At 38.9% G+C, this 22,261-nt stretch overlaps 2 protein-coding genes across 2 annotated transcripts; both read left to right on the plus strand.

Moving 5' to 3' along the window:
* Positions 1 to 3,798: 3,798 nt before the first annotated feature.
* LOC141375507 (uncharacterized) lies at positions 3,799 to 8,323 on the plus strand. Its single transcript, XM_073909095.1, has 11 exons — positions 3,799 to 3,894; positions 4,926 to 5,039; positions 5,141 to 5,191; positions 5,303 to 5,353; positions 5,669 to 5,719; positions 5,829 to 5,882; positions 5,959 to 6,009; positions 6,126 to 6,167; positions 7,903 to 7,944; positions 8,073 to 8,126; positions 8,238 to 8,323. The coding sequence occupies exons 1-11, from the start codon at positions 3,822 to 3,824 to the stop codon at positions 8,321 to 8,323; spliced, it is 669 nt and encodes a 222-aa protein (XP_073765196.1). The 5' UTR covers positions 3,799 to 3,821.
* A 2,867-nt stretch (positions 8,324 to 11,190) lies between these two features.
* LOC103909390 (adhesion G protein-coupled receptor E3-like) lies at positions 11,191 to 21,212 on the plus strand. The gene is made up of 15 exons (XM_073907176.1): positions 11,191 to 11,252; positions 11,892 to 11,924; positions 12,049 to 12,099; positions 12,200 to 12,256; positions 13,086 to 13,154; positions 13,242 to 13,437; positions 14,988 to 15,107; positions 15,381 to 15,562; positions 15,672 to 15,836; positions 15,911 to 16,114; positions 16,192 to 16,424; positions 16,597 to 16,663; positions 16,748 to 16,839; positions 16,925 to 17,087; positions 20,428 to 21,212. The coding sequence occupies exons 6-15, from the start codon at positions 13,284 to 13,286 to the stop codon at positions 20,506 to 20,508; spliced, it is 1,461 nt and encodes a 486-aa protein (XP_073763277.1). The 5' UTR covers positions 11,191 to 11,252; positions 11,892 to 11,924; positions 12,049 to 12,099; positions 12,200 to 12,256; positions 13,086 to 13,154; positions 13,242 to 13,283; the 3' UTR covers positions 20,509 to 21,212.
* The last annotated feature ends 1,049 nt before the right edge of the window (positions 21,213 to 22,261 follow it).

Raw genomic sequence — 22,261 nt, forward strand, 5'->3', positions numbered from 1 at the left:
ATCCTCTGCTGCTCAACCGATGCACTCGCATCGTGCACGCGCATGACCGCGTATCGATACATATCGATTAATCTTCCCATCCCTAGAGGAGAGTTTACTCGCACGTGACTTGTTTTAGCTCTATTGGTCCGATTATAAACTTTGTAGTGTGAAAGCGAACCACTCCAAGAGCAAAGAGCAACAATGTAACAATTGTAATCTCTGTTTCGGAACAACTGAATCGATTTACAGGTGTGAATGCACCCTTAAACAGTAAAAAAACACTTAATACCCTGAGCTTTATACCTTTTAACCCACCCATGTAGTGCCATCTCCGGTAAAAAAAATAATTAAAAAAACAAATGCTCTAATGATGTTTCTAAAAATACACTACAAAGGAACTGGACATGGGATTTTTGTTGTTTTTGCACTGGCTTTAAAATTTGAATTTGACAGTGAAACAATACAGACCATAGGAGGAACTTGGAAACATATTTACATGAACAGACAACATTTCTTTATACTGCTCAACACAAAGAGGTATTGTATTAGTTAAGAAGTCTATCTTGTCAGTTGAGGATCACTCATTATCAGCTCATATCAGGTAAGATGTACTTTTCTGTTCATAATGATCTTTGTAAAATGTTATACGCTTCAGCAGGTGTTTTTCTGTGTTCATGTGTTGATGTGTGATCGTTTTTAAGTAACAAATGGTAAAGCCAATGCAAAGAGGAAAGGTCATGTGGAGTTTTAAAGTTTTTTTCTGTAACAAAACAAAAACAAGAACTGAAAAAAGCAGGAAACTAGAATACGTAAACAATAAACTGTTAACATTGGCATTCAAAGATCAACAAACTCAGACTAAATTACAAGAGGGCTAACCAGAAAAATAGAAAACAAAGGGGTGAATACAGGGAACACAAAGGGGGCAGTGAGACAAGGCAAAGCCAGGTTGAACCCAGCAAAATAGAGCTAGCAGGGCAGGAAACCACTTCACTGGGGCTAAGGACAACCACTGTGGCACAGGCGGCACCAGATCTGAAGCGGAGCCATGGACTAAAACAGCCTCTGGAATGGAGTCACGAACTGAAAGAGCGCCAGAAGTCAGCAGTGGCAGACAGTATAGAAAGAGACTCTGGACCGGTGGCTGGGTTGGGGTTCTTCTAGGGAAGAGACTCTGGTCTGGTCGTCATCTCAAGAGGAGACCCTAGGCTGGTGACCATCTTGGGAAAAGACTTTGGGTTGGTGAACATCTTTGGAAGAGACCCTGCACTATCTTGGGGTTAATCTAGAGAAGAGATTCTGGGTGGGGGTTAATCTAGGGAAAAGCCTGTGGGTTATGGTTAATATAGGAAAGAGACTCTGGATTGGGGTTAATCTAAGGTAGACACTGTGGGTGAGGGGTAATCTAGGGAAGGCACACTGGGTTGGGTTTCATCTATAGAAAAGACTCTGGGTTGGGGTGCATCTAGGAAAGAGACTTTGGGTTGTCTGCTATATTGTAAAAAGACTCTTTGCTGGTGGTCATCCTGAGAAAAGACCCTGGGCTAGTGGGCATCTAATGAAAATACTTTGGTTTGGTGAACATCTTGAGAAGAACCTCTGGGATGTTGGCTATCTTAAGAAGGGACCCTGCGCTGGGGTTAATCTAGGAAAAGGTCTCTCTGTTGGGAAGATACTGGACTGGGTTTAATCTAGGGAAGAGTTTCTGGGTGGGGCTTACTCTAAGGAAGATGCTATGTTGGGGTTAATCTAGAGAAGAGTTTCTGGATGGGGGGGGGGTAAATCTAGGGAAGAGCCTGTTGGTCAGGGGTAATCTAGGGAAGAGTCTCTGGGTTAGGATTAATGTAGGGAAGGCACTCTGGGTTGGGGTGCATCTAGGGAAGAGACTTTGGGTTGACTGGTAACTTAGAAAAGACTCTTGAGGTCATAATAAGAATATTCCTGGACCAGTTAATCTAGATAAGAGTCTCTGGGTGGAACTCTAGGAAGGAGCCTGTGGATCAGGGGTTCATCTAGGGAAAAGACTCTGGTTTGGGGGTAATCCAGGTTAGGCACTCTGGGTCAGGGTTAGTCTAGGGTAGACAGTCTGAGTTAGGGTACATATAGGGATGAGACTGTGGATTAACTGTTATTGTCGAAAAAGACTCTTGGGTGGTGATCATCTTGAAGAGCCTCTGGGTTGGTGACAATCTTAGGGAAATACTTTGGGTTGGTGATCAGCTTGAGAAGGTCTTGGGAATAAACCCTGGGCTGAGGTTAGTCTAGAGATGAGACTCTGGGTTGTGGTTAACTTAGGGAAGACACTCTGTATTGGTGGTTATTTTTGAAAGAGACTCTGGGCTGGTGGTCATCTTGAGAAGAGACTCTAGGCTGGTGTCATCTTGAGGAGAGCCTCTGGGTTGGAGGCTATATGAGACTCTGGGCTGAGGTTAATCTAGAGATGAGACTGGGCTGGACTCTCTTAACTTAGGGAAGACAATCTGAGTTAGTGGTTATTTTTGAAAGAGACTCTGGGCTGGTGGTCATCTTGAGAAGAGCCCCTGGGTTAGAGACTGTCTTGGGAGGAGACTCTGGCCTGGAGTTATTCTAGGAAGGAAACTCTGCATTTGGGGTTAATCTAGGGATGAAACTCTGGATTGGGGTAATGTACAGAAGACAGTGTTGATGGTGATAATTTTAAGAAAAAACTTTAGGATCATTGTTATCTTTGGAAAAGACAGGGCTGGGGGCCATGTAAGGAAAAGACACTGGGTTGGCAATGATTATGGAAAAAGCCCCTGGGCTGGTGGTCATCTAGAGAAGAGAGACTGAGTTGGCTGCTATATTGGGAAGAGACAGGGCTAGTGGCCTTTTTGTTAGGTGTCTCTGGGTCGGTGGCCATGACAGTTGTTGACACAGGACCGGCAGCCACAACGGGTGTTAAATCTGTTGAATCTCTGAAATAGCTGACATTGCAGGAAAGCCAAAGGTCTAAATCAGGGAACTAGTGAGTGATGAGATGGCTTGGTCTGAGAATGCAGAAGCAATGGATTAGAGAGGTAGTTTTTTTTTTTTTTTTTTATCTGGACTATGAGGGAATAGACATCAGTGAATGATGCAATCATGGTATATGACGCTTACAATGTTAGCTGAGCTAGAAAGATGCTAGACACCAATATTGAGGTTTGTCACCAAAATGTATTCATTAATTTTTTTTACATTTATATTTTCACATATAAATGCTTAAACCTCCTACTGCGTGCAATTCTAACATGTTCATATATTCAGTGGAATATTCCATTCATGTTTAAAACACAGAATAAACAAACAAAGTCACGCATCAGTGCCAATGCTACTTTGTTTTTGTTTTGTTTTTTCTGACCTGTGAAGGAAACTTTTCCTATCATCTGTTTTTGTTTGTTTCTTTGGATAAAGAGAAATGCTGACAATGGCCTCCTCTCTTCATAAAAGTGAGTGTTTTTCTTGCCAAGTTTAGTAAAAGTTACTTCTTCACCAATTCACCCAACAAATCCCAGCCTTCAACACAGGCTTGTTTGAAACGGGCTATCGTCAGATGACTTTTAATAACACCTTTTGGTGAATTTGATATGCTTTTCAGGTTTTATAAGAACACTGGCTCTCGTCTCTGTTATTCTGCGTAAGTATACACGATGGTGGGGGATTGCACACTGGTCTACTTATCTAATCAAATATGCAAAGTCTTTAAATGTCAATAATGTCAGAAAGACTAATATCAAAATGCAGCCTTTCATAATTTCAGAGTTCATATTCATATATGTTATATCATATGACCTTTATATGGCTCAGTGTTTGTGTGTGCGATTTGTAATTTGATTTATATGCATCTTTTTTCAGCTGGCACTAACATGAGCAACACCAGTACAACAGCCATTCCAGAGATGAGCTTAGCTGGTACGGTAGTCTGATGATTCTTGTGTGATTGTGTTTGACTAAATGTCAAATGTGGCGCTGCAGACTGGATTTGAACAGAAATCTCACTGGTCTCTAAACTCAGTCCTGGAGGGCTGGTTTCCTGGAGAGTTTAGCTCCAACCTAAATCAAACACACCTGAACTGGCTAATCAAGCTCTTACTAGATAAACTGAAAACCACCTGGCAGGTGTGTTGAAGCAAGTTGGAGCTAAACTCAGCAGGACACCGGCCCTCCAGGACCGAGTTTGGACACCCCTGGAGCACTGCAATTTTTTGACCCCAAGCACGCTTATGTCATTGATGATGCCACTGTCCAGTTAAAAGACTGATCATAGGGGAAGCGCTCTTGCTCAGTACAGTGGAGATTGCTTTAGTTATATCGTTGGGTATTATTTTGAGTTGTATGGGACGAGATGACACAGTCAACTTTTTCGCTGAACAGATCCACCACTTTTGACGCTCGAAAAAAATTCATGAAAGTAATTGTGCTGCAGGTATTAGGAGGTTTGCTGAGGGTGGCAGCTGGGGGTTTGTATCGTTAATAAACTATGACAGTTTGTGTTCATTGAAATGGAAGAACGATTAATAAATCCATATGAAACTGTCCCTTAAATGTTGCATCTTCAGTTTTGGGTTCAGTCACGCTTTGCACTCACAAGCGTACCACCCTAAAGCCCAACCAAACCATGCTCTGGCACACCTCTTCCAACTGGGCTAGGGCCAGCCAACTGAACCGTACCCAGGCACGATTTGTAGCACTTACACTTGTCAAGCCTAGTGAGAAATGGGGGTCAAATGCACCCGGGCACGGTTCGGATAGCCTAGTGTGAGTACACCTTGAGACTATGTTTATTTAGATTATATGGTTTTCTTCTTTATTCAGAGGCAGCCACTTCCAATGCTTTTACTAGTTCTGCTTATTCTTCAGGCGAGAATGGTACTCAATTGAATGTGGTCTTTTAAAAATAAATCATGATCACAGTAGTTTATTGATTGATTTTTTTTTTTCAGATGTTACTGAAATAAGCAGCAACAATACAACAGATGTTGCAATCATGTTGCCAAAAACAATCACACCAGATGACTATTCAGCATCTACAGTCGAGGAGAACACTGAACTTGGCTGTAATATCAAAACATAACCCTTTATCTCATTGTCTTTTTAAATAAGACAGTAGTTCATAAGTTGAGTCTGTTTGATTATCTGTTTCCCCCTGTTGTTCCAGTTTCTTCACCCCTGGTCACTTCCGCAACGTCTAATAGTTCTACTTCTACAGGTGAGCATGATGCTGGACTGCACTGTAGAATTGTAACGTTACTCTAATCCTTTCAGAAGTACTTTCTTGAGTGTGATTTAACATTTGTTCTTCCCTCTTTTATCATTTCAGTTTCTTCACACACGTCCACTACAATAATATGTACCAATCCCACTACTACAGGTGAATGTGTTGCCCGCCTGAAATGTGCCCTTAGAAAAGAAGTGGCCAACCCTGTTCCTGGAGAGCCACCTTCCTGTAGATTTCAGTTGCTACCCATATCAAACACACCTGAACCAATTAATTAGGACCTGAACACCACGTGATAATTACAGGCAGGTGAGTTTGATATGGGTTGCAACTGAAATCTGCAGGAAGTTGGCTCTCCAGGAACAGAGTTGGCCACCCCTGCTTTAGAAGAAGCACCTCTTTGTACTTTAAAAAGAGCTCAGACATCCTAATTGATCATCCAGTTAACTCCAGCTTTATCTATTTCAGTTCCTTTGCCAACAGTCACGTCCACAACATCTACTAGTTCTACTTCTACAGGTGAGGATGATGCTAGATTGAATGTAAAACTAAAACTCAAACTTCAATAATTAAGTTATTCATGAACAACATGGTAATTCAGCATCTGAATCTGTTATTACTATTCTAGTTTCTTTAGAGTCAATCAACGCCACAACATCTAATAGTTTTGCTAATTCTACAGGTGAGGATGGTACTAGATCATTTAGAGATTTCCTCTTATGATGTTTAACCTCTCTTTCCATCTGTTTTTGTATCAGTGCCTTTACAGCCTGTCAAGTCCACAATACCTACTAATACTACTACTGCAGGTAAAGATGACCCTGGACTGGACTGCAATCTTGAAACATAAGCTTCCATATAGTTTCTTTATGGACAACATGATAGTTGCATCTAAGTCTGATTTGCCATGTTTTTGTTTCTTCAGAGCTAGTCACATCCGCCTCATCTAATATTTCTGCTGATACAGGTGAGAAGGATGCTTAACTGAATGTGGTCTTTCATAAATATCATGAAGCCTGTTCTTTGAGTATGATTGGACTTTTTGAATATGGTGTTTTATCAGGGGTTTTACAGCCAAATAATAGTTTTAGTTCCTTTATATGTGGTCACTTCCATCACATTCTACTACTGTAGGCAAATGTATTTCACAACTGAAATGTGGGTCTTAAAAAACTCTCTTTTTCATGAAGAACACCGTAAATTATCCAACCCAGGCTCATTGTGGATACGTACCCCTGTATATATTTCTGAAGAGCACGAAATACGTCCCAGGAGGTACATCTCTTCGCAGTTTTTGTTTATGTGAATCCACTAGAGGCCGCCGTTTGCGCTTTTTAAGATTTCAAGTTTCTCTCACGAGTGACATTCGTGCCTGCTTAGAGACTTACCACAAGAGTAAGTCAGTGGACCAACTGACTGACCGGCCTAAACCCAAACAATAGTGTTTTCAAAAGCAATCCAGAAAAGGAAAAGCCCTCACAGCCACCTGATTTTTATCACATTTTCAGATCTCACTTTTTGGCTTTTGTTTTTGTCTTGCTGCTTTCTGGAACCGTACTTCGCCAAACTCAAACCTCGTCATCGTAGTCAACTCCGCTCCACATGCCAAGTCCATCAACGTACGTGGCGAGCCACTGAACAAACTGGTAATAGCAGAAAAGTTCATATGGAGGTGAGCAGTCAGCCAGTAGCGCGAAAAGGAATTACGGCGCCAGCTTCATACCCGTTCATATAGCATAGCATTCGTAGTTTTGTACAGACGAACCAAGGCCAAACATACCTCAGAACATGCAATTCATACTACAAACGAGTTGAGAATCAAAAGACACGTGAAAGAGAAACCATTAAAGTGACAGTGCGAAATGCTGCCGCCTGTTTTATCATTAATCAAACGACGAGAAATGAAATTTCCATTTAATGGAAAGAAGTTTTTTAAACTTATTTCTGAACATAATAGTTTTGGTATCTCATGTCTAATTACTGATTTGTTTTATCTTTGCTATGATGACAGTACATAACATTTTACTAGATGTTTTTCAAAATACAAGCATTCAAATTGAAGTGCAATTCAAAGGCTTAATTAGAGTAATTAGGCAAGTCATTGTATAACACTAGTTTCTTCTGCTGACAAACAAAAAATATATTGCTTAAGGGGGCTAATAATATTGACCTTAAAATGGGTTTCAAAATATGTAAACCTGCTTTTATTCTAGCTAAAATAAAAGAAATAAGAATTTCTCCAGAAGAAAAAATATTAGAGGAAATACTGTTAAAATTCCTTGCTCTGTTTAACATAATTTGGGAAATAGTCATTTAAAAAAACAAAATTCTCATGAGCGCTAATAATTTTGACTTCAACTGATAATCGTTTTGAATAATCGTGATAACAATTATGACCAAAATAATCGTGATTATAATTTTTTCCAAAATCGAGCAGCCCTAAGTTTTAGTTAACATCTCTTTTGCACATTTTATTGTTTCAGTATCTAAATATTTGATTTACTATGGTTTAATTCTGTTATTATTGGCTTTAGAGCCAGTCACTTCCGCAACATCAACTAGTTCTGATAGTTTTGCTGGTGAGAGTGATACATAAATGGATGTCGTCTTTTAAAATGATTGCTTGATTATGTTTTTGTAAAAAAGTACACAGCTGATCATCTGACTGAAGTAACCTCTTCTATCATCTGTTTTTGTTTCAGTTTCTTGGCAGTCTGTCAATTCCACAACACCTTCTACGACAGGTGAGGATAATGCTGGACTGCACTGTGATATTAAAAACAAAACTCAATGATCTATTTCTTTATTTGAAACATGACACATCAGCATCAGAATCTGATCTAATATGTTTTTTTTTCTGTTATTATTTTAGTTTCTTTAAAGCCAGTCACTTCCGCAACATCTACTAGTTCTGCTAATTTTACTGGTAAGAGTGGCTAGATATGGTCTTTTAAAAATATTGTTGGTTTTTGTAAAGAAGTACACAGCTGATCATCTGACTTTGATGTAACATCTTTTGTATCTGTTTTTGCATCAGTGCCTTCACAGCCTGTCAATTCCACAACATCTGCTAATTTCACTTCCACAGGTGAGGATAATGCTGCACTGGACTGTAAAGCCTAGTTTGTACTCGACTCGTACGGTAATTCGCTTGAGTGCACGTGGTGAATGTGACATCATCACGGTGTTTGTGTTGGTTCGCTTTGGGTGTGTGAAACGAAATTTCGGCTTTTGGAGCACATGTTTTTTATTATTATTTTTTTTAACGATGCGCGTTTGATTTGAGTTGAATATGAAAAACTTTGTAGAGATTTTCTCTGAAACAGGTACGGCTGTACACACATCTTCATGACCCGTGATCAAAGAGATAACCTGATGAACAATAATTCTTGGCTAGAAATTACAACAGCCATGAAAAGGAGGAACGTTTTTGTTTAAGGTTTGGAAAAACCCAAGAGATGAGTTTGTTAAAGTCAAAAGACGCCATGGCAAAAGTGGAGACACAGATATACAATGTCAGATATATGTTTTTCCACCATTTATACGTTTTACACTGATGTATATATTACAGTTTTGAATTTTAAACAATTTAAAAGATACAAAACTAAAACTAAGAAACAAATTATTCCTTTGATAACTGGAACTGGAATCGGTTTACAATAAATTGATGGCCTTTTTTTCTAGGCTTTATTGGTGATAATGGTCAGGAATGTTGGACCATTATGGTCTTTTCAGCATAAGTATAGGACAGAAACTAGGCAGACAGCAATGTGTGAAATGTGAAGTGGGCTCAATCAATGCCTCATGATGTTTTTAAAAGAACAACACAGTTGATCATCTGATTCTGACATCTAACATCTTTTGTGTCCGTTTTTGTATCAGTTTCTTTGCGGTCTGTCAATTCCACAACATCTTCTAATTTCATTTCGACAGGTGAGTGTAATGCTGGACTGCACTGCGATATTAAAAACAAAACTCAATAATCTGTTTCTTTATTTGAAACATTACACATAAGTTGGCCCACACGGACTCTGTGCGCGTAGAATTCCGCAGATTTTCCGCAGAATTCCGCAGATTGCAGGAGATATTTAGCCCATTATTAATTCTATTTATTTACTTGAGTAAATTTGTAAATATGAATTTATTCAGTTTTTATTACTTTTTATTTAATATATTAAGGTTTTAGTTGTGATACTCCGCTGGATACTCCCAAAATAATTCTGCAGAAATCCGCAGATTTTTACCAAAATTCTCCGCAGAAATAGCAAAAAACATCCGCATATTCCGTCTGACCCTGCACATCAGCATCAGAAACTGATCTAATATGTTTTTTTCTGTTATTATTTTAGTTTCTTTAAAGCCAGTCACTTCCGCAACATCTACTAGTTCTGCTAATTTTACTGGTGAGAATAATACTTGACTTAAAATGGTCTTTTAAAAATATGGCCTCAATTGTTTTTTTTTTTTTTTTTTTTTTTTTTTTTTTTTTTTACAAAGAACACAGTAGTTCATCATCTGAGTCAAATTTAGTAGGTTTTTCCATCAGTCTTGTTACAGCCTGACAATTCCAATAGTATCTAGATGCAGCCTTTATGATGCAAGCTGAGACTGCATCACTTAGGGATGCCAAGTCAGACTCAATGCACTCAATGGAGTGAGCGACGTCACTGTGACGGGTAGGGTTAGGGGTGGGTTAGGTGAGCGCATTAAAAAACATTGGATGCAGCCCAGATTGCACTGCACCGAGTCTGCAGCCAGACCCCTGTCGACAATTCCACAACACCTTCTAATTTCATTTCGACAGGTGAGGATAATGCTGGACTGCACTGTGAAATTAAAAACAAAACTCAATGATCTGTTTCTTTATTTGAAACATGACACATCAGCATCAGAATCTGATCTAATATGTTTTCTTCTGTTATTATTTTAGTTTCTTTAAAGCCAGTCACTTCCGCAACATCTACTAGTTCTGCTAATTTTACTGGTGAGAATTATACTTGACTAAAAATAGTCTTTTAAAATATGGCCTCAATTTTTATTATTTTTTTTACAAAGAACACAGTAGTTCATCATCTATGTCAAATTCAGTATGTTTTTCCATCAGTCTTGTTACAGCCTGACAATTCCAATAGTATCTGGATGCAGCCTTTATGATGCAAGCTGAGACTGCATCACTCAGGGATGCCATGTCAGACTCAATGCACTCAATGGAGTGAGCGACGTCATTGTCAGGGGTAGTGTTAGGGGTGGGGTTAGGTGAGCGCATTAAAAAACATTGGATGCAGCTCAGATTGCACTGCACCAAGTCTGCAGCCAGACCCCTCTTGAAAATTCCACAACATCTACTAATTTTACTTCAACAGGTCAAGATGATGGTAGACTGTAATGTTGATAATGTTGCAATGATGATAATTAACCTCAATCTTCATGAAGAATTCAGAATCTGTGTCTGATTTAACATGTGTCTTCTATTGTTTTAGATTCTTTACTAAACACCTCCACAGCATCAACTAATTCTACTACAGGTGAGGGTGATGGTGCTGCTGGATACTGTGTGATATTAAAACACGCCAACATAATGTGTTTCTTTATGAACAACATGGAAGTTCAGCATCTAACTCTACTTTTGTTTTTTATTCTGTTTTCTTCAGAGCCACTCAATACCACAACATCAACTAATTCATCTGCAAATTCTACAGGTGAGAATGATACTAGATTGAATGCGGCCTGTTATTTATAAACAGTGAAGAATACAGTAATTCATCATCAGAGTCATCTGATACTGTATCAGTCCCTTTTGCTTCATCTTTTATGGTTTCAGATTATTTACACAACGTCACTTTCATAATATGTTACAGTCCCACTAATACAGGTGAATGAATGGGGAATATGGCTTTTATACAAATATTGCCTTATAATCATCATCTTCATTAAAAGCTTTGTAGTCAGCATCTGGTTCTGATGTAATATGTGCTTCTGTCTGTCATTATTTCAGTTCCTGTGCCTAATCCAACTGTCAACTCCAAAACAGATACCAAGTCCATTACTACAGGTGAATGTGCATTTTTTATTTATTTACTTTTTTGCTTGAATGTGGCTTTAAAATTAAAACTCATCATAATACATTTATTCGTGAAGAAGACAGTAAATCTTCATTTAAGTCTGACTTAACAAATTTTCATCTATTATCAGTTTTTTTAATACCCTTCACTACTAAAACATCCTCTAGTTCTTTTTCTACAGGTAAGGATGATGTTGGCCTGGACAATAGTATTGATACACTCTCAGAAATAAAGGTACAGGATCTGTCACTGGGGCAGTACCTTTTCAAAATGTACAAATTTGTACCTGAAGGGTCCATAATGGTACCTCAAAGTTACTCTTTATGTACTTTTGGGTACTAATTTGCACCTTTTATGTACCACTGTGGACTCTTTGGGTACAATTTTGTACCTTTTGAAAAGCTACTGCCTCAGTGACGGCTCCTGTACCTATATTTCTGAGCGTGTACATGACCCTCTTCTTACATGAGGAAACAATTGAGCATCTGCATATGACTTTTTTCAATGTTTAATTGTTTCAATGTGTCAGAGCTAAAATCTGGCTATTATCATAAAGAGCACAGTTAATCTTGGTTGGAGACTGACTAGCCTTTGTTTTTAATCTATTATTATTTCCGTTCATTTACCAGCCGTCACTTCCGCAACATCAGCTACTTCTACAGGTGAGGATGATGATGGACTGAACTGTAATATTGAAAAGCAATTCTCCATAATCAAATTCTTCATAAGCAACAGAGTAATTCAGCATCTGAGTTTGTGTTTAACAGAGTTTATCTGCTTTTTCAGTTTCTTCACACATGGTCACTTCCGCAACATCGACTAGCTCTACTACTACAGGTGAATGTGTTAACAAACTAGAATGTGGCTTTCAAAAGAAGCACAGTAAATGATCATTTCGTTCTGAATAAACTTCATTTTCTGATTGTTATCATTTCAGTTAGTTTATCATCAGTCACTTCCACAACATTCACTAGTTCTGCAGGTCAGTCTGAGAGTAGACTTTCTATCATCCTGTTTTGGTGAAATTGTCACTGCAAACTGAAAAAAACACTAGCAAATCCCCCCAACTTCCTCATTAACTTACATCTATGATAGTAAATCCACTTTAAATAGCATGTAGATTGTTAGATTACTGAGACTAATATTATATAGGGTGTTAAAATAAACAAAAAGCTCATTTTAAACAATGAAATTTTCTGTATTTGGTTGCATTGTGAAGATTTTCAGTACAAGTTATTGAACATATTTTATTGATGCTTTTTCTATTTGCATGCATTTTATTCTGCTGGGTTTTCATCTCTCACAATTACTAGAGGAGCATTTTAAATACGGCGTGTCATAATTATTTCTCCATCGTTGCAGCTGTCAAATTCAGTCTGAGTCTTTATAGTCATTGAATGTTTGACTTTAACTTAAATAAAAGGCAATCTGATTGATCATATTATAACATTAAGTCTGTTCTTCTGACCTAGAAATTTCAGAATCTTGAATGAACTTTAATTTGTATTTGACGTGTTTAACCAGTTTTATAATATGCTGTATAACATATAATCTTATTTTTAACACAAATACACATCACATAGTCTTATCTTTCTCGTTCTATGTCTGAATATCCCAGTGCTGGAAGAATCCAGGGTATGTATTTGCAAGACAAATTTCTAACATTGTGATTTGAGGTTTTGGATTTATTAATAAAACTTGAAACAACAGCTGCCCTTGTTGCTTTTAGAGAACACACTTCATTTTAAACAATGAAAGAAATTAAAATACTCCACAGAGATCATTATTCAGTTTAATTTACCAAAGCTCATTTGTGATTTCAGGCTGCAGGACAATGGCAAAATGTTCTCGGGCTGATAGAAAACATTACAGCTCAAGTGCTTCCTTTGACAGTAAGATAAACCAAACTAAATAATCATCAATTGTAATTTACATGATGAAACAGTAGGAATGTTTTCATTCTAATTATCCAAATTTAGGATGTGAAAATCATTTTGGATACAGTCCTCAATGCTACAGGGATGGTTGTAACGTCTTCATCAGCAGCAGCAGCAGACCCAAGTAAACTGGTGTCAGATGGAAACCGTGTGTTAAATGCAGGCGAGAAACTGGTGTCCATGCTGGTGAAGCCCACAAACACAAGTGACTATGTAAGCTTTACTCTGGACACTGTGGGTGAGTGAAAACCACAACTTTACAAGTATTTTTTTTTCTGTTTTGATTATTAATTGTATTTTTATTCCCTTATAGAATTTTAAAATATTATGTGTGTGTGTGTGTGTGTATATATATATATAAAGATATTTACTGACATGCAAGTTAATGTTTAAATTTAACATAATATCTCATACACAGCCACTTTATTAGGTATACCTTACTAGTACCATGTTGATCCCACTTTTGCCTTCAGAACTGCCTTAATCAGTTGTGGCATCGATTTAACAACGTGCTAGAAATATTCCTCAGAGATTTTGCTCTATATTGACATGATAGCATCACACAGTTGCTGCAGATTTGTCGGCTGCACATCCATGATGCCAATCTCCCGTTCCACTATATCCCAAAATGTGCTCCATTGGTCTGAGATCTGGTGACTGTGGAGGACATTTAGGTACAGTGAACTCATTTTCATGTTTAAGAAACCAGTCTGAGATGATTCACGCTTTATGACAAGGCTCATATCCTGCTGGAAGAACCCATCAGAAGATGGGCACACTTTGGTCATAGAGTGATGGACATGGTCAGTAACAATACTCAGGTAGGCTGTGGTGTTGACACGATGCTCAATTGGTACTAATGGGCCCAAAGTGTACCAAGAAAATCTCCCCCACACCATTACACCACCACCACCTGCCTGAACTGTTGACACAAAGCAGGATGGATCCATGCTTTCATGTTGTTGATGCCAAATTCTGACCCGACCATTCGGATGTGGCAGCAGAAATGGAGACTCATCAGAGCAGGCAACGTTTCTCCAATCTTCTATTGTCCAGTTTTGAGCCTGTGTGAATTGTAGCCTCAGTTTCCTGTTCTTAGCTGACAGGAGTGGCACCCGGTGTGATCTTCTGCTGCTGTAGCCCATCCGCCTCAAGGTTGGATGTGTTGTGTGTTCAGAGATGCTCTTCTGCAGAGCTCGGTTGTAGCGAGTGCTTATTTGAGTTACTGTTGCTGGAACCAGTCTGGCCATTCTCCTCTGACCTCTGGCATCAACAAGGCATTTGCGCCCACAGAACTGCCGCTCACTGGATATTTCCTCTTTGTCGGAGCATTCTCTGTAAACTCTAGAGATGGTTGTGTGTGAAAATCCCAGTAGATCAGCAGTTTCTAAAAATACTCAGACCAGCCCGTCTGGCACCAAAAACCATGCCACCTTCAAAGCCACTTATATCATCATCTTCCCCATTCTGATGCTCGCTTTGAACTGCAGCAGATCCTCTTGACCATGTCTACATGCCTAAATGCATTGAGTTGCTGCCATGTGATTGGCTGATTAGAAATTATTGTTAACAGGCAGTTAGACAGGTGTTCCTAATAAAGTGGCCGGTGAGTGCATGCAATTTGAAACTTGCCGTTTACATATCTTTTTCAGCCATCAGAATTGTGTACAAATATGCAAATAGACATTTGAATATTTTGAAATATAGGTTGCAAATTATGACATGAAATCCGAGCAATGTAATCTGCATATATGGCCATTATCATATGCTGTGTATTTTTTTAATTAGAGGTAAAAGTCTTCATGGTTGGACCACAGGTGACCTTAGATAAAATCCCTCGACTGGATACAGCAAGTTCTTCTATGGATATCGATCTCATAGACATCGCCAAGAACAACAATGAAACAAGTACAGTACATTTAAAATCTTTGTGGAGTTTTAAAGGGTCAGTTCACTCCAACATAAAAGTTCTGTCATCATTTATTTACTCTTGGCTTGTTTCAAATCAGTTTGAGTTTTTTCTTTCTGTTGAACACCCGTGGTTGCAGGTTTCCAACATTCTTCAATGCATCTTCTTTTGTGTTCAACAGAACCAAAATGTGGTTAGAAGACAAAATGGGTGAACTATTCCTCTAACAGTAACTTTAAAGAGAGGTTTATTTCTCTGTTTCTGTCTCACAGGATCTGCTGCTGTGGCTTTCATGAGCTACACCACAATGGAGAATCTACTGAAGGCCGACTTCTTCAACACAACTAATGACACCATTAAAACCATGATGTCCACTGTGATCTCAGCTACTCTTCCCAAAACCAGCAACACTGCACTCACCAAACCAGTCAAGTTCACCTTCAGACACATCAGAGTGAGAGACTGAAATGTGTTTTAGTCCAACATCAGCACTGATCAACATCTGAACACATCTAATATTCACTCTGCTCATATTTTCTGCTTGTTTCTTCTTCTTCTTGCAGGAGTTTGAGCCCAGCGGTTCTCTGTCCTGTGTGTACTGGAATATCAGCGAGTGGATTGTAGATGGTTGTTCTGTGTTAAACAGCAACAGCAGCCACACTGTGTGTTCCTGTGTTCATCTGTCCACATTCGCTCTCATCATGCAGACCAGCAGCAGTCCACCACCGGTACCAGAACATTTCTAGAGAGCATTGAAGAGCAGCACAGATCTGGCACTCATGTTCTCTGCATGTTTTCTCAGAGCGATCTGCTGGAGCTGCTGAATCTGGTGTGTGTGATCGTGGGTCTGGTGTTCTTCAGTTTGGCTCTGTTGTCCTTTGCTCTTTGTCAGTGGAGTCCTGGAGTCAATAATGTGGCTCGAATCAACATCTGCATCAGTCTGCTGTCGGCTCACCTTCTGTTGCTGCTCACACAACAGTTCCTGAGCCTCATTCGCCCTCAGCAGGTGAGAATGATGAAGGAGCTCTACAGCTCAGCACAGCCGCACTGAGAATCATCATAACCCTCTCTCATGCTCTCCAGGTGTTGTGTGTGGTGATAGCAGGCCTTCTGCACTTCCTCTTCCTCTCCGCCTTTGTGTGGATGTTCATTGAAGCTGTGCTGCTCTTCATCTGCGTCAAGAACCTATCACAGATCAGCTCCAGAAAGTGGGAGGGGCCCAGCGGTTGGTTCCTGTGTGTGATTGGATATGTGGTTGCTCTGGTTGTGGTGGGCGTGTCAGTCGTAACTGATCCTAAAGGCTACGACAGTAAACAGTGAGTTGTTGTTTTTATTGAGCTCATTTGATTAAAAGGAAGTAAAGCAGGGGATTTTTTTTAAATATATATTTGTACACGGGCTGTAACATCCTCACAGACCACAGTTTACTATTTAATTTTATTCAGTTACATATTTATTTAATTTAATATTGTGTTTTTATTGACCTAGATGCTGGATTAAATATGATAAAGGGTTTATCTGGAGTTTTCTGGGTCCTGTTTGTGTCATACTAGCAGTAAGTTCTAGTAAAAAACATTTTTTTCACACAAGCTGTCAAAGCCCAAAAAACTAAACTAGGTATTTCTTCTTTTCTCCACAGTTAAACATGATCCTCTTCATCAACATCATCATCACTCTGAACTCATCCCTCAAAAATCTGAATGTTGAAGTTTCACAGATGAAGCAAACCAAGTAATGTGGATCCCTTGTTGTTTACTCCAAGAGAACAAGATGTAGTCACTGAATCCTCCCATTAACTCAATTTCATTCTCTGCAGGATTATGGTGTTTAAAACACTGGGTCAGTTTGTGGTTCTGGGTTGTCCTTGGATTCTGGGTTTCTTCACTAATGTCAATATGGTGATCTACATCCTCTTCCTCGTCTTGAACTCTCAGCAGGGAACCTTCATCTTTCTGATCTACTGTGTGCTCAATAATGAGGTCAGACATTTACTCCGTCTTCAGTACCACCCCAATCAACATCAACAGTTAACATGAGAGAACACTACAATGGTTTTCACCCTATTCTTAGTTTGTACCTTTACACCTAAGTTTTGTAGTCAGTCCAGTTTTAAGTGTATTTCTGTGACAGTTCTGTAACTTCAGAAGTAACAATGAAAGGATCCAAACACAGTTTATTTGGAGCAGGGGAATCCAAACTCGGTCCCGGAGGGCCGGTGTCCTGCATATTTTAGTTCCAACCCATAATAAACGCACCTGAAGCAGCTAATCAAGCTCTTTCTAGGTATTGAAACCTCCAATGAGGTGTGTTGGAGGAAGTTGGAGCTAAACTGTGCAGGACACTGACCCTTCAGGACCGAGTTTGGACACCCCTGATTTAATTCAATTCAATTCAGCTTTATTTGTATAGCGCTTTTACAATGTAGATTGTGTCAAAGCAGCTTCACATAAATGGTCATAGTAACTGGATCATTGTAGTTCAGTTTTTCGTGTTTAAGTTCAGTTCAGTTTAGCTCAGTTCAGTGTGATTTAAAATCATTACTGAGAGTTCAAACACTGAAGAGCAAGTTTAGAGAATGATCATACAGGCAAGGTCAAAACAGGGACAGACAGGAGCATGCAGGTAATCCAAAGCTTAATCGAAGTCACAGGCGAATGGTCGGGGTAGGCGGCAAAACAACTTGAACGACGAATAAAACAACACTGGCTCACTGTGGATACATACCTCAGTTTACATTGCTGGAAAGTGTGAACAATGTACTGAGAACTACATTTGGCTTCATTTAGTCTGCAAAAACGAACGCTACTGGAAGACGGTATGACGTCAGCACCAATAGCTTTTGGTATTTTTGTCCGTGTGGACGGGTTTTCCCGTTATTATTGTTAGTTTGCCTGATGGGTTGCTGCAAAAACAGGCATCAGAGTCCAGCGAAGAACAGTTGCAGAAAGTAGGTAAAACATAAGCAAATAAATAACAGGCCGAGAACGTGGTTACAAAAATCTGAAAACATGGTAAAATTGCGCGGTGGCGACTGCTCTTTTTTTCTAGATTAGCTTTCGAAAACATTATCGGTTTAGTTTAAGGAAGGGGGTGGATTGGGTAAGTCGGTCAGCCAGTCAGCTGAAGTTAGTGTATGTTGTTGTGCCATCTGGTGGATTTGCGTAAGAGGCATGTACAGGAGACATTTGAGATTATTGAAAAGTGCACACATCGGCTGTGGATTCGGAAACAAAAACTGCAAGAAAACATAACTCCAAGTAAATTTTTTCACACTCTTCAAAAATGTAGACTGGGGTAAATATCCACAATGAGCCAGTGTTGGAAGACAAAAGGGTCAAAACAATGGCTAGACAAGGCGGGGAAACGCTTACAATTGTTCACTAGCAGCTAACAAGACTCAGCACTGGATATCAGTGTGTGTGGTTTGTGTATATATACATATAGTCCCAGTAATCAGTAATGACAAGCTTCAGCTTGGTGTAATGAAGGGTTGATCGGGAACTGGTGTGTGAGTGCAGGGCATGATGGAAATGTAGTTCAGCTGAAGGACAAGGAGTGATCTCTAGCAGCCTGCAAGGGCAACACAGCTGGTGATCATAACAGATACATCTCTAAACTGTGTAGCAACATTTAGCCTATATAATTATGAATATTTATTAGTTGTTATTATGAATATTTGGGTTGACTTTATCATTAATGGTAGCAGAACTCAAGTTCCCATACACTGATCTGCTCATCTGTTTGAGCTTACTATTTAACTCTATATCAGTTCAAAGATAAAGTCATTTTTCTGGCCTGGAAAAAGTAATAATTTTCTATGCTGCAGCTTTATCTGTGAGTTCAAGTAACTCGTTCTGACATTACAACAAACACCTCAGATACCTTTTTGTATGCACGCAATAAAAACAGCTTTACAGAGGAAGAAATAACAATTTAGAGGTACAAATCTTGACTCCCTTGTGGATCAAGATCTTAGTACTAAAACCAGCAAACAATAACACATCCAACGGTCCAACTTTATATTAGGTGGCCTTAACTAATATGTACTTACACTGAAATTGATCATTTGTTACTATGTATTTATTGTGTACATCATGTTTTTACATTGCACTTATTGCTGATAAATCTGGAACTAATTTCTGTAATCACACTGTTGCCCATCCTTTACACCTTAACTCACCCTTGGGCCTACACATACCCCCAAACCTGTCCCTAACCCGACCCATATCCTACCCGTAACCCATTGGCAGATTATTTAGCTTGTTTTCAGGAAAAAACTCGACTTCATTTAGACTTCATTTCTTTAAACAAGACAACATTTTAGCTTTTCTAGAAAATGTTTCTTGATTTAAGAATTTTAGAATATTTGGATTAGGCACGACAAAAACCCATAGTATGAATGCAGAAGCATTTTTGCAGTAAAACTGCTTTAAGGTCAAGTTTTCTCAATCCATTTTGAATTTCAACACAGACTCATAGTAAAAATGTACCCCTGTATACATTTCTGGAGAGTGTGAATTATGTAGCCAGAGGTATGTATGGCTGCATTTCGCCTTTAAAACGGATGCTACAGGGCGGTATGAAGCCGCCAACATCTGATTTTTTTTCACGCTACCAGCTGATCGCTTACCTCCATGTGGACGACTTTTCTGCTCTTACCAGTTTGTCCAGTAGCTCACCATGTATAACAACGGACTTGAGATGCAGAGTGGAGTTGACCGCGCCAACAGGGTTCTAGTTTAACCAAAAACTGTTCCAGAAAGCTGGTAAAACAAAAACAAACAACAGAATGAGAATGTGGTAAAAAAAATAATAAGTCAGGCGGCCACAAGGTTTTTTTTTTCTGAATTCCTTTGAAAACACTGTCGGTTGGGTTTTGGGAAGTGGGCGATTGGGTCAATTAATGCTTTTGAAAATACTCTTACTAGGTGGTGGGTGGGGGATTGGCCAGTTGGTTAGTCAGTCCGTCATCAGCAGCCTCTGGTGGGTTTAAGGGAGTCTGGTGCAATGCTAGCCCTTTAAATCTTAAAACGAAAGCCGATGACGTCACAGACCCGTTACCGTTTCACTGGTAAAGCAAGAACAGCAGATGTGAATGGCACTCGTGAGAAAAATTTGAGATCTAAAAAAACTGCAAAACAATGTGCTTCCTGGGACTTATTTCGTGCTGTCCAGAAATGAATACAGGGGTGGTACGTATCATTAATGATCCTGGGGTTGGTCTTCTAAATCACTTTTCTTATGTAAATTGTTTTAAACCCATTGTAAACTTTCTGAAGTTAAACTGATCTCCAAATCTGTCGTGTGATTTTTATCCAGATCAGGCAGCAGTACAGAAAGTGCTTCACATCTCTGTGCTCTGGACGACAACAACAGGACCACAGCATCAATGAGAAATAACAGCAAATACTGTAAAATTCATTCATTTTTCTTCGAGTATTTTATTCTATTTAAATATGTATATGGCTTCTCACGATGATTGTGATTCCAAAGCAGCTTTACGAAATGTTTACATTATTACATGACAATCAAAATAACATGAAAGGTTCTCCAACACTGGAGAATACCCACACATTTTTGCACACACTCACATACATTAGGCCAATTTAGCTTATTCAGTTCCCCTATACCATGTTTTTGGACTGTGGGGGAATCAGGAGCACCCGGAGGAAACCCACGCCAACACGACGAGACCATGCAAACTCCACACAGAAATGACAGCTGACCCAGGCTCGAACTAGCGCCCTTCTTGCTGTGAGGCGATTGTGCCGTCAGCCTAATGTTATTTTATTCAGGGGATAAATTTTGATATATTATCTTTCTTTTATAATTTTTTTATCTTACGTTATTGTTTTGTGTCTATCCTTGCTTGTATTTTGGATATAAAACGTGAATTGTACTTTTATTCAAATGCTTCTGTTATCAAACTAAAATATTTAATGCGATAGTGGTTGAAGATGAATCATTATGTTAATATTTAAATGAGTAAATAATCCTTGAACGTTTCGTCTGATGTCATTTAACAGTCCTGAGTTGTTTGTAAAGGTAAAATAATATAACAAATGTATGACCATAATAAAATCAGACACTATGATGATGGATGTAAAAGCTGTTGTTGTTGTTTTTACACACCACACCTCCCGAACGTCAAATATACACATAATAGAAAATATGAAGGACTTTATTGAAGGGATTATTTACAGTTTTAACCCAAAAAATGAGCAGTCTGTCAGATGACGAAGAGTCAGAGATTCAAATAAATAAATAAAATGTATGGAAGATAAGCAATTTCAGCACTCGCAATGAGTTCCTAGGCCACTCTGCTTACAATCACAAATCAACATCAGTAATCCTCTCACATAACGTCATTAACTGCGTCATACATCTTGGTTTTCTACCCTGATTGGTTTCACAGATAGCCTAGGAAAATTTCCATGTGTGTACGTGCGTACAATTCTGAACAATATCTTAAGCATCTAAACATCAGACAGCCACTAGACTGTTTAGAGCTGACTCCAGACCTGTCAAAAGGATCCATAATCAAATAAAATGCAAACGCTTGAAGTACAATCTGTTAACCCAATCTCTTACCCAAGGCTGAGTTCATTCTCAGCCATCTTTATTAAAACTGGTTAAAAAAAAACTATAATCTACATTCAGGCAGTTACAGTTAAAAGCAGAAGTTTGTATAAAAAGGCACATAACCATATAAAAAAGGTCAGGTTTTAATGTGACTAAATTCGGATTATCAAATTTGTTTCTGTTATGCTCAGTAGCAGAATAATGAGAGAGATATTTGCTGAAAAACTGTTATAACTTTTCTTGAAATTCAAGTTTATACACAATAATATTATTCTGCCTCTGAAGAAGCTCAGATGATGATGTCAAGGTTTTGGAAGTTTCTGATTGGTTAATGGACAACATTTGAGTTATCTGGAGGCACAACTGTAGAATAGTATTGAAGGAAAAGCTCAAACACACTGCTTCCTTGTGTGACAACATGGGAAAATCAACAAGCCAGAATCAACAACAAAGGCAGATTACAATTTGCTAAATTACACTGGAAAAAGGAGTAATGTTTGGAGACATATCCTGTGCTCTGATGGAGCTCAGATTGAACTGTTTGGCCATAATGACCAGTGTTACATTTGGA

This window comes from Danio rerio, chromosome 1 (genome assembly GCF_049306965.1).
Source record: "Danio rerio strain Tuebingen ecotype United States chromosome 1, GRCz12tu, whole genome shotgun sequence".
Taxonomy (NCBI): domain Eukaryota; kingdom Metazoa; phylum Chordata; class Actinopteri; order Cypriniformes; family Danionidae; genus Danio; species Danio rerio.

Bases quoted from the DNA above. Each gene is read 5' to 3' on its own strand.
- LOC141375507 (XM_073909095.1), top strand. From the start codon at position 3,822: ATGCATCTTTTTTCAGCTGGCACTAACATGAGCAACACCAGTACAACA. The intron at 5,040-5,140 runs GTAATATCAAAA...CTGTTGTTCCAG, and splicing joins GGAGAACACTGAACTTGGCT to TTTCTTCACCCCTGGTCACT. The intron at 5,883-5,958 runs GTGAGGATGGTA...TTTTTGTATCAG, and splicing joins TAGTTTTGCTAATTCTACAG to TGCCTTTACAGCCTGTCAAG.
- LOC103909390 (XM_073907176.1), top strand. From the start codon at position 13,284: ATGGTTGTAACGTCTTCATCAGCAGCAGCAGCAGACCCAAGTAAACTG. The intron at 16,664-16,747 runs GTAAGTTCTAGT...TTTTCTCCACAG, and splicing joins CTGTTTGTGTCATACTAGCA to TTAAACATGATCCTCTTCAT. The intron at 16,840-16,924 runs GTAATGTGGATC...CATTCTCTGCAG, and splicing joins TCACAGATGAAGCAAACCAA to GATTATGGTGTTTAAAACAC.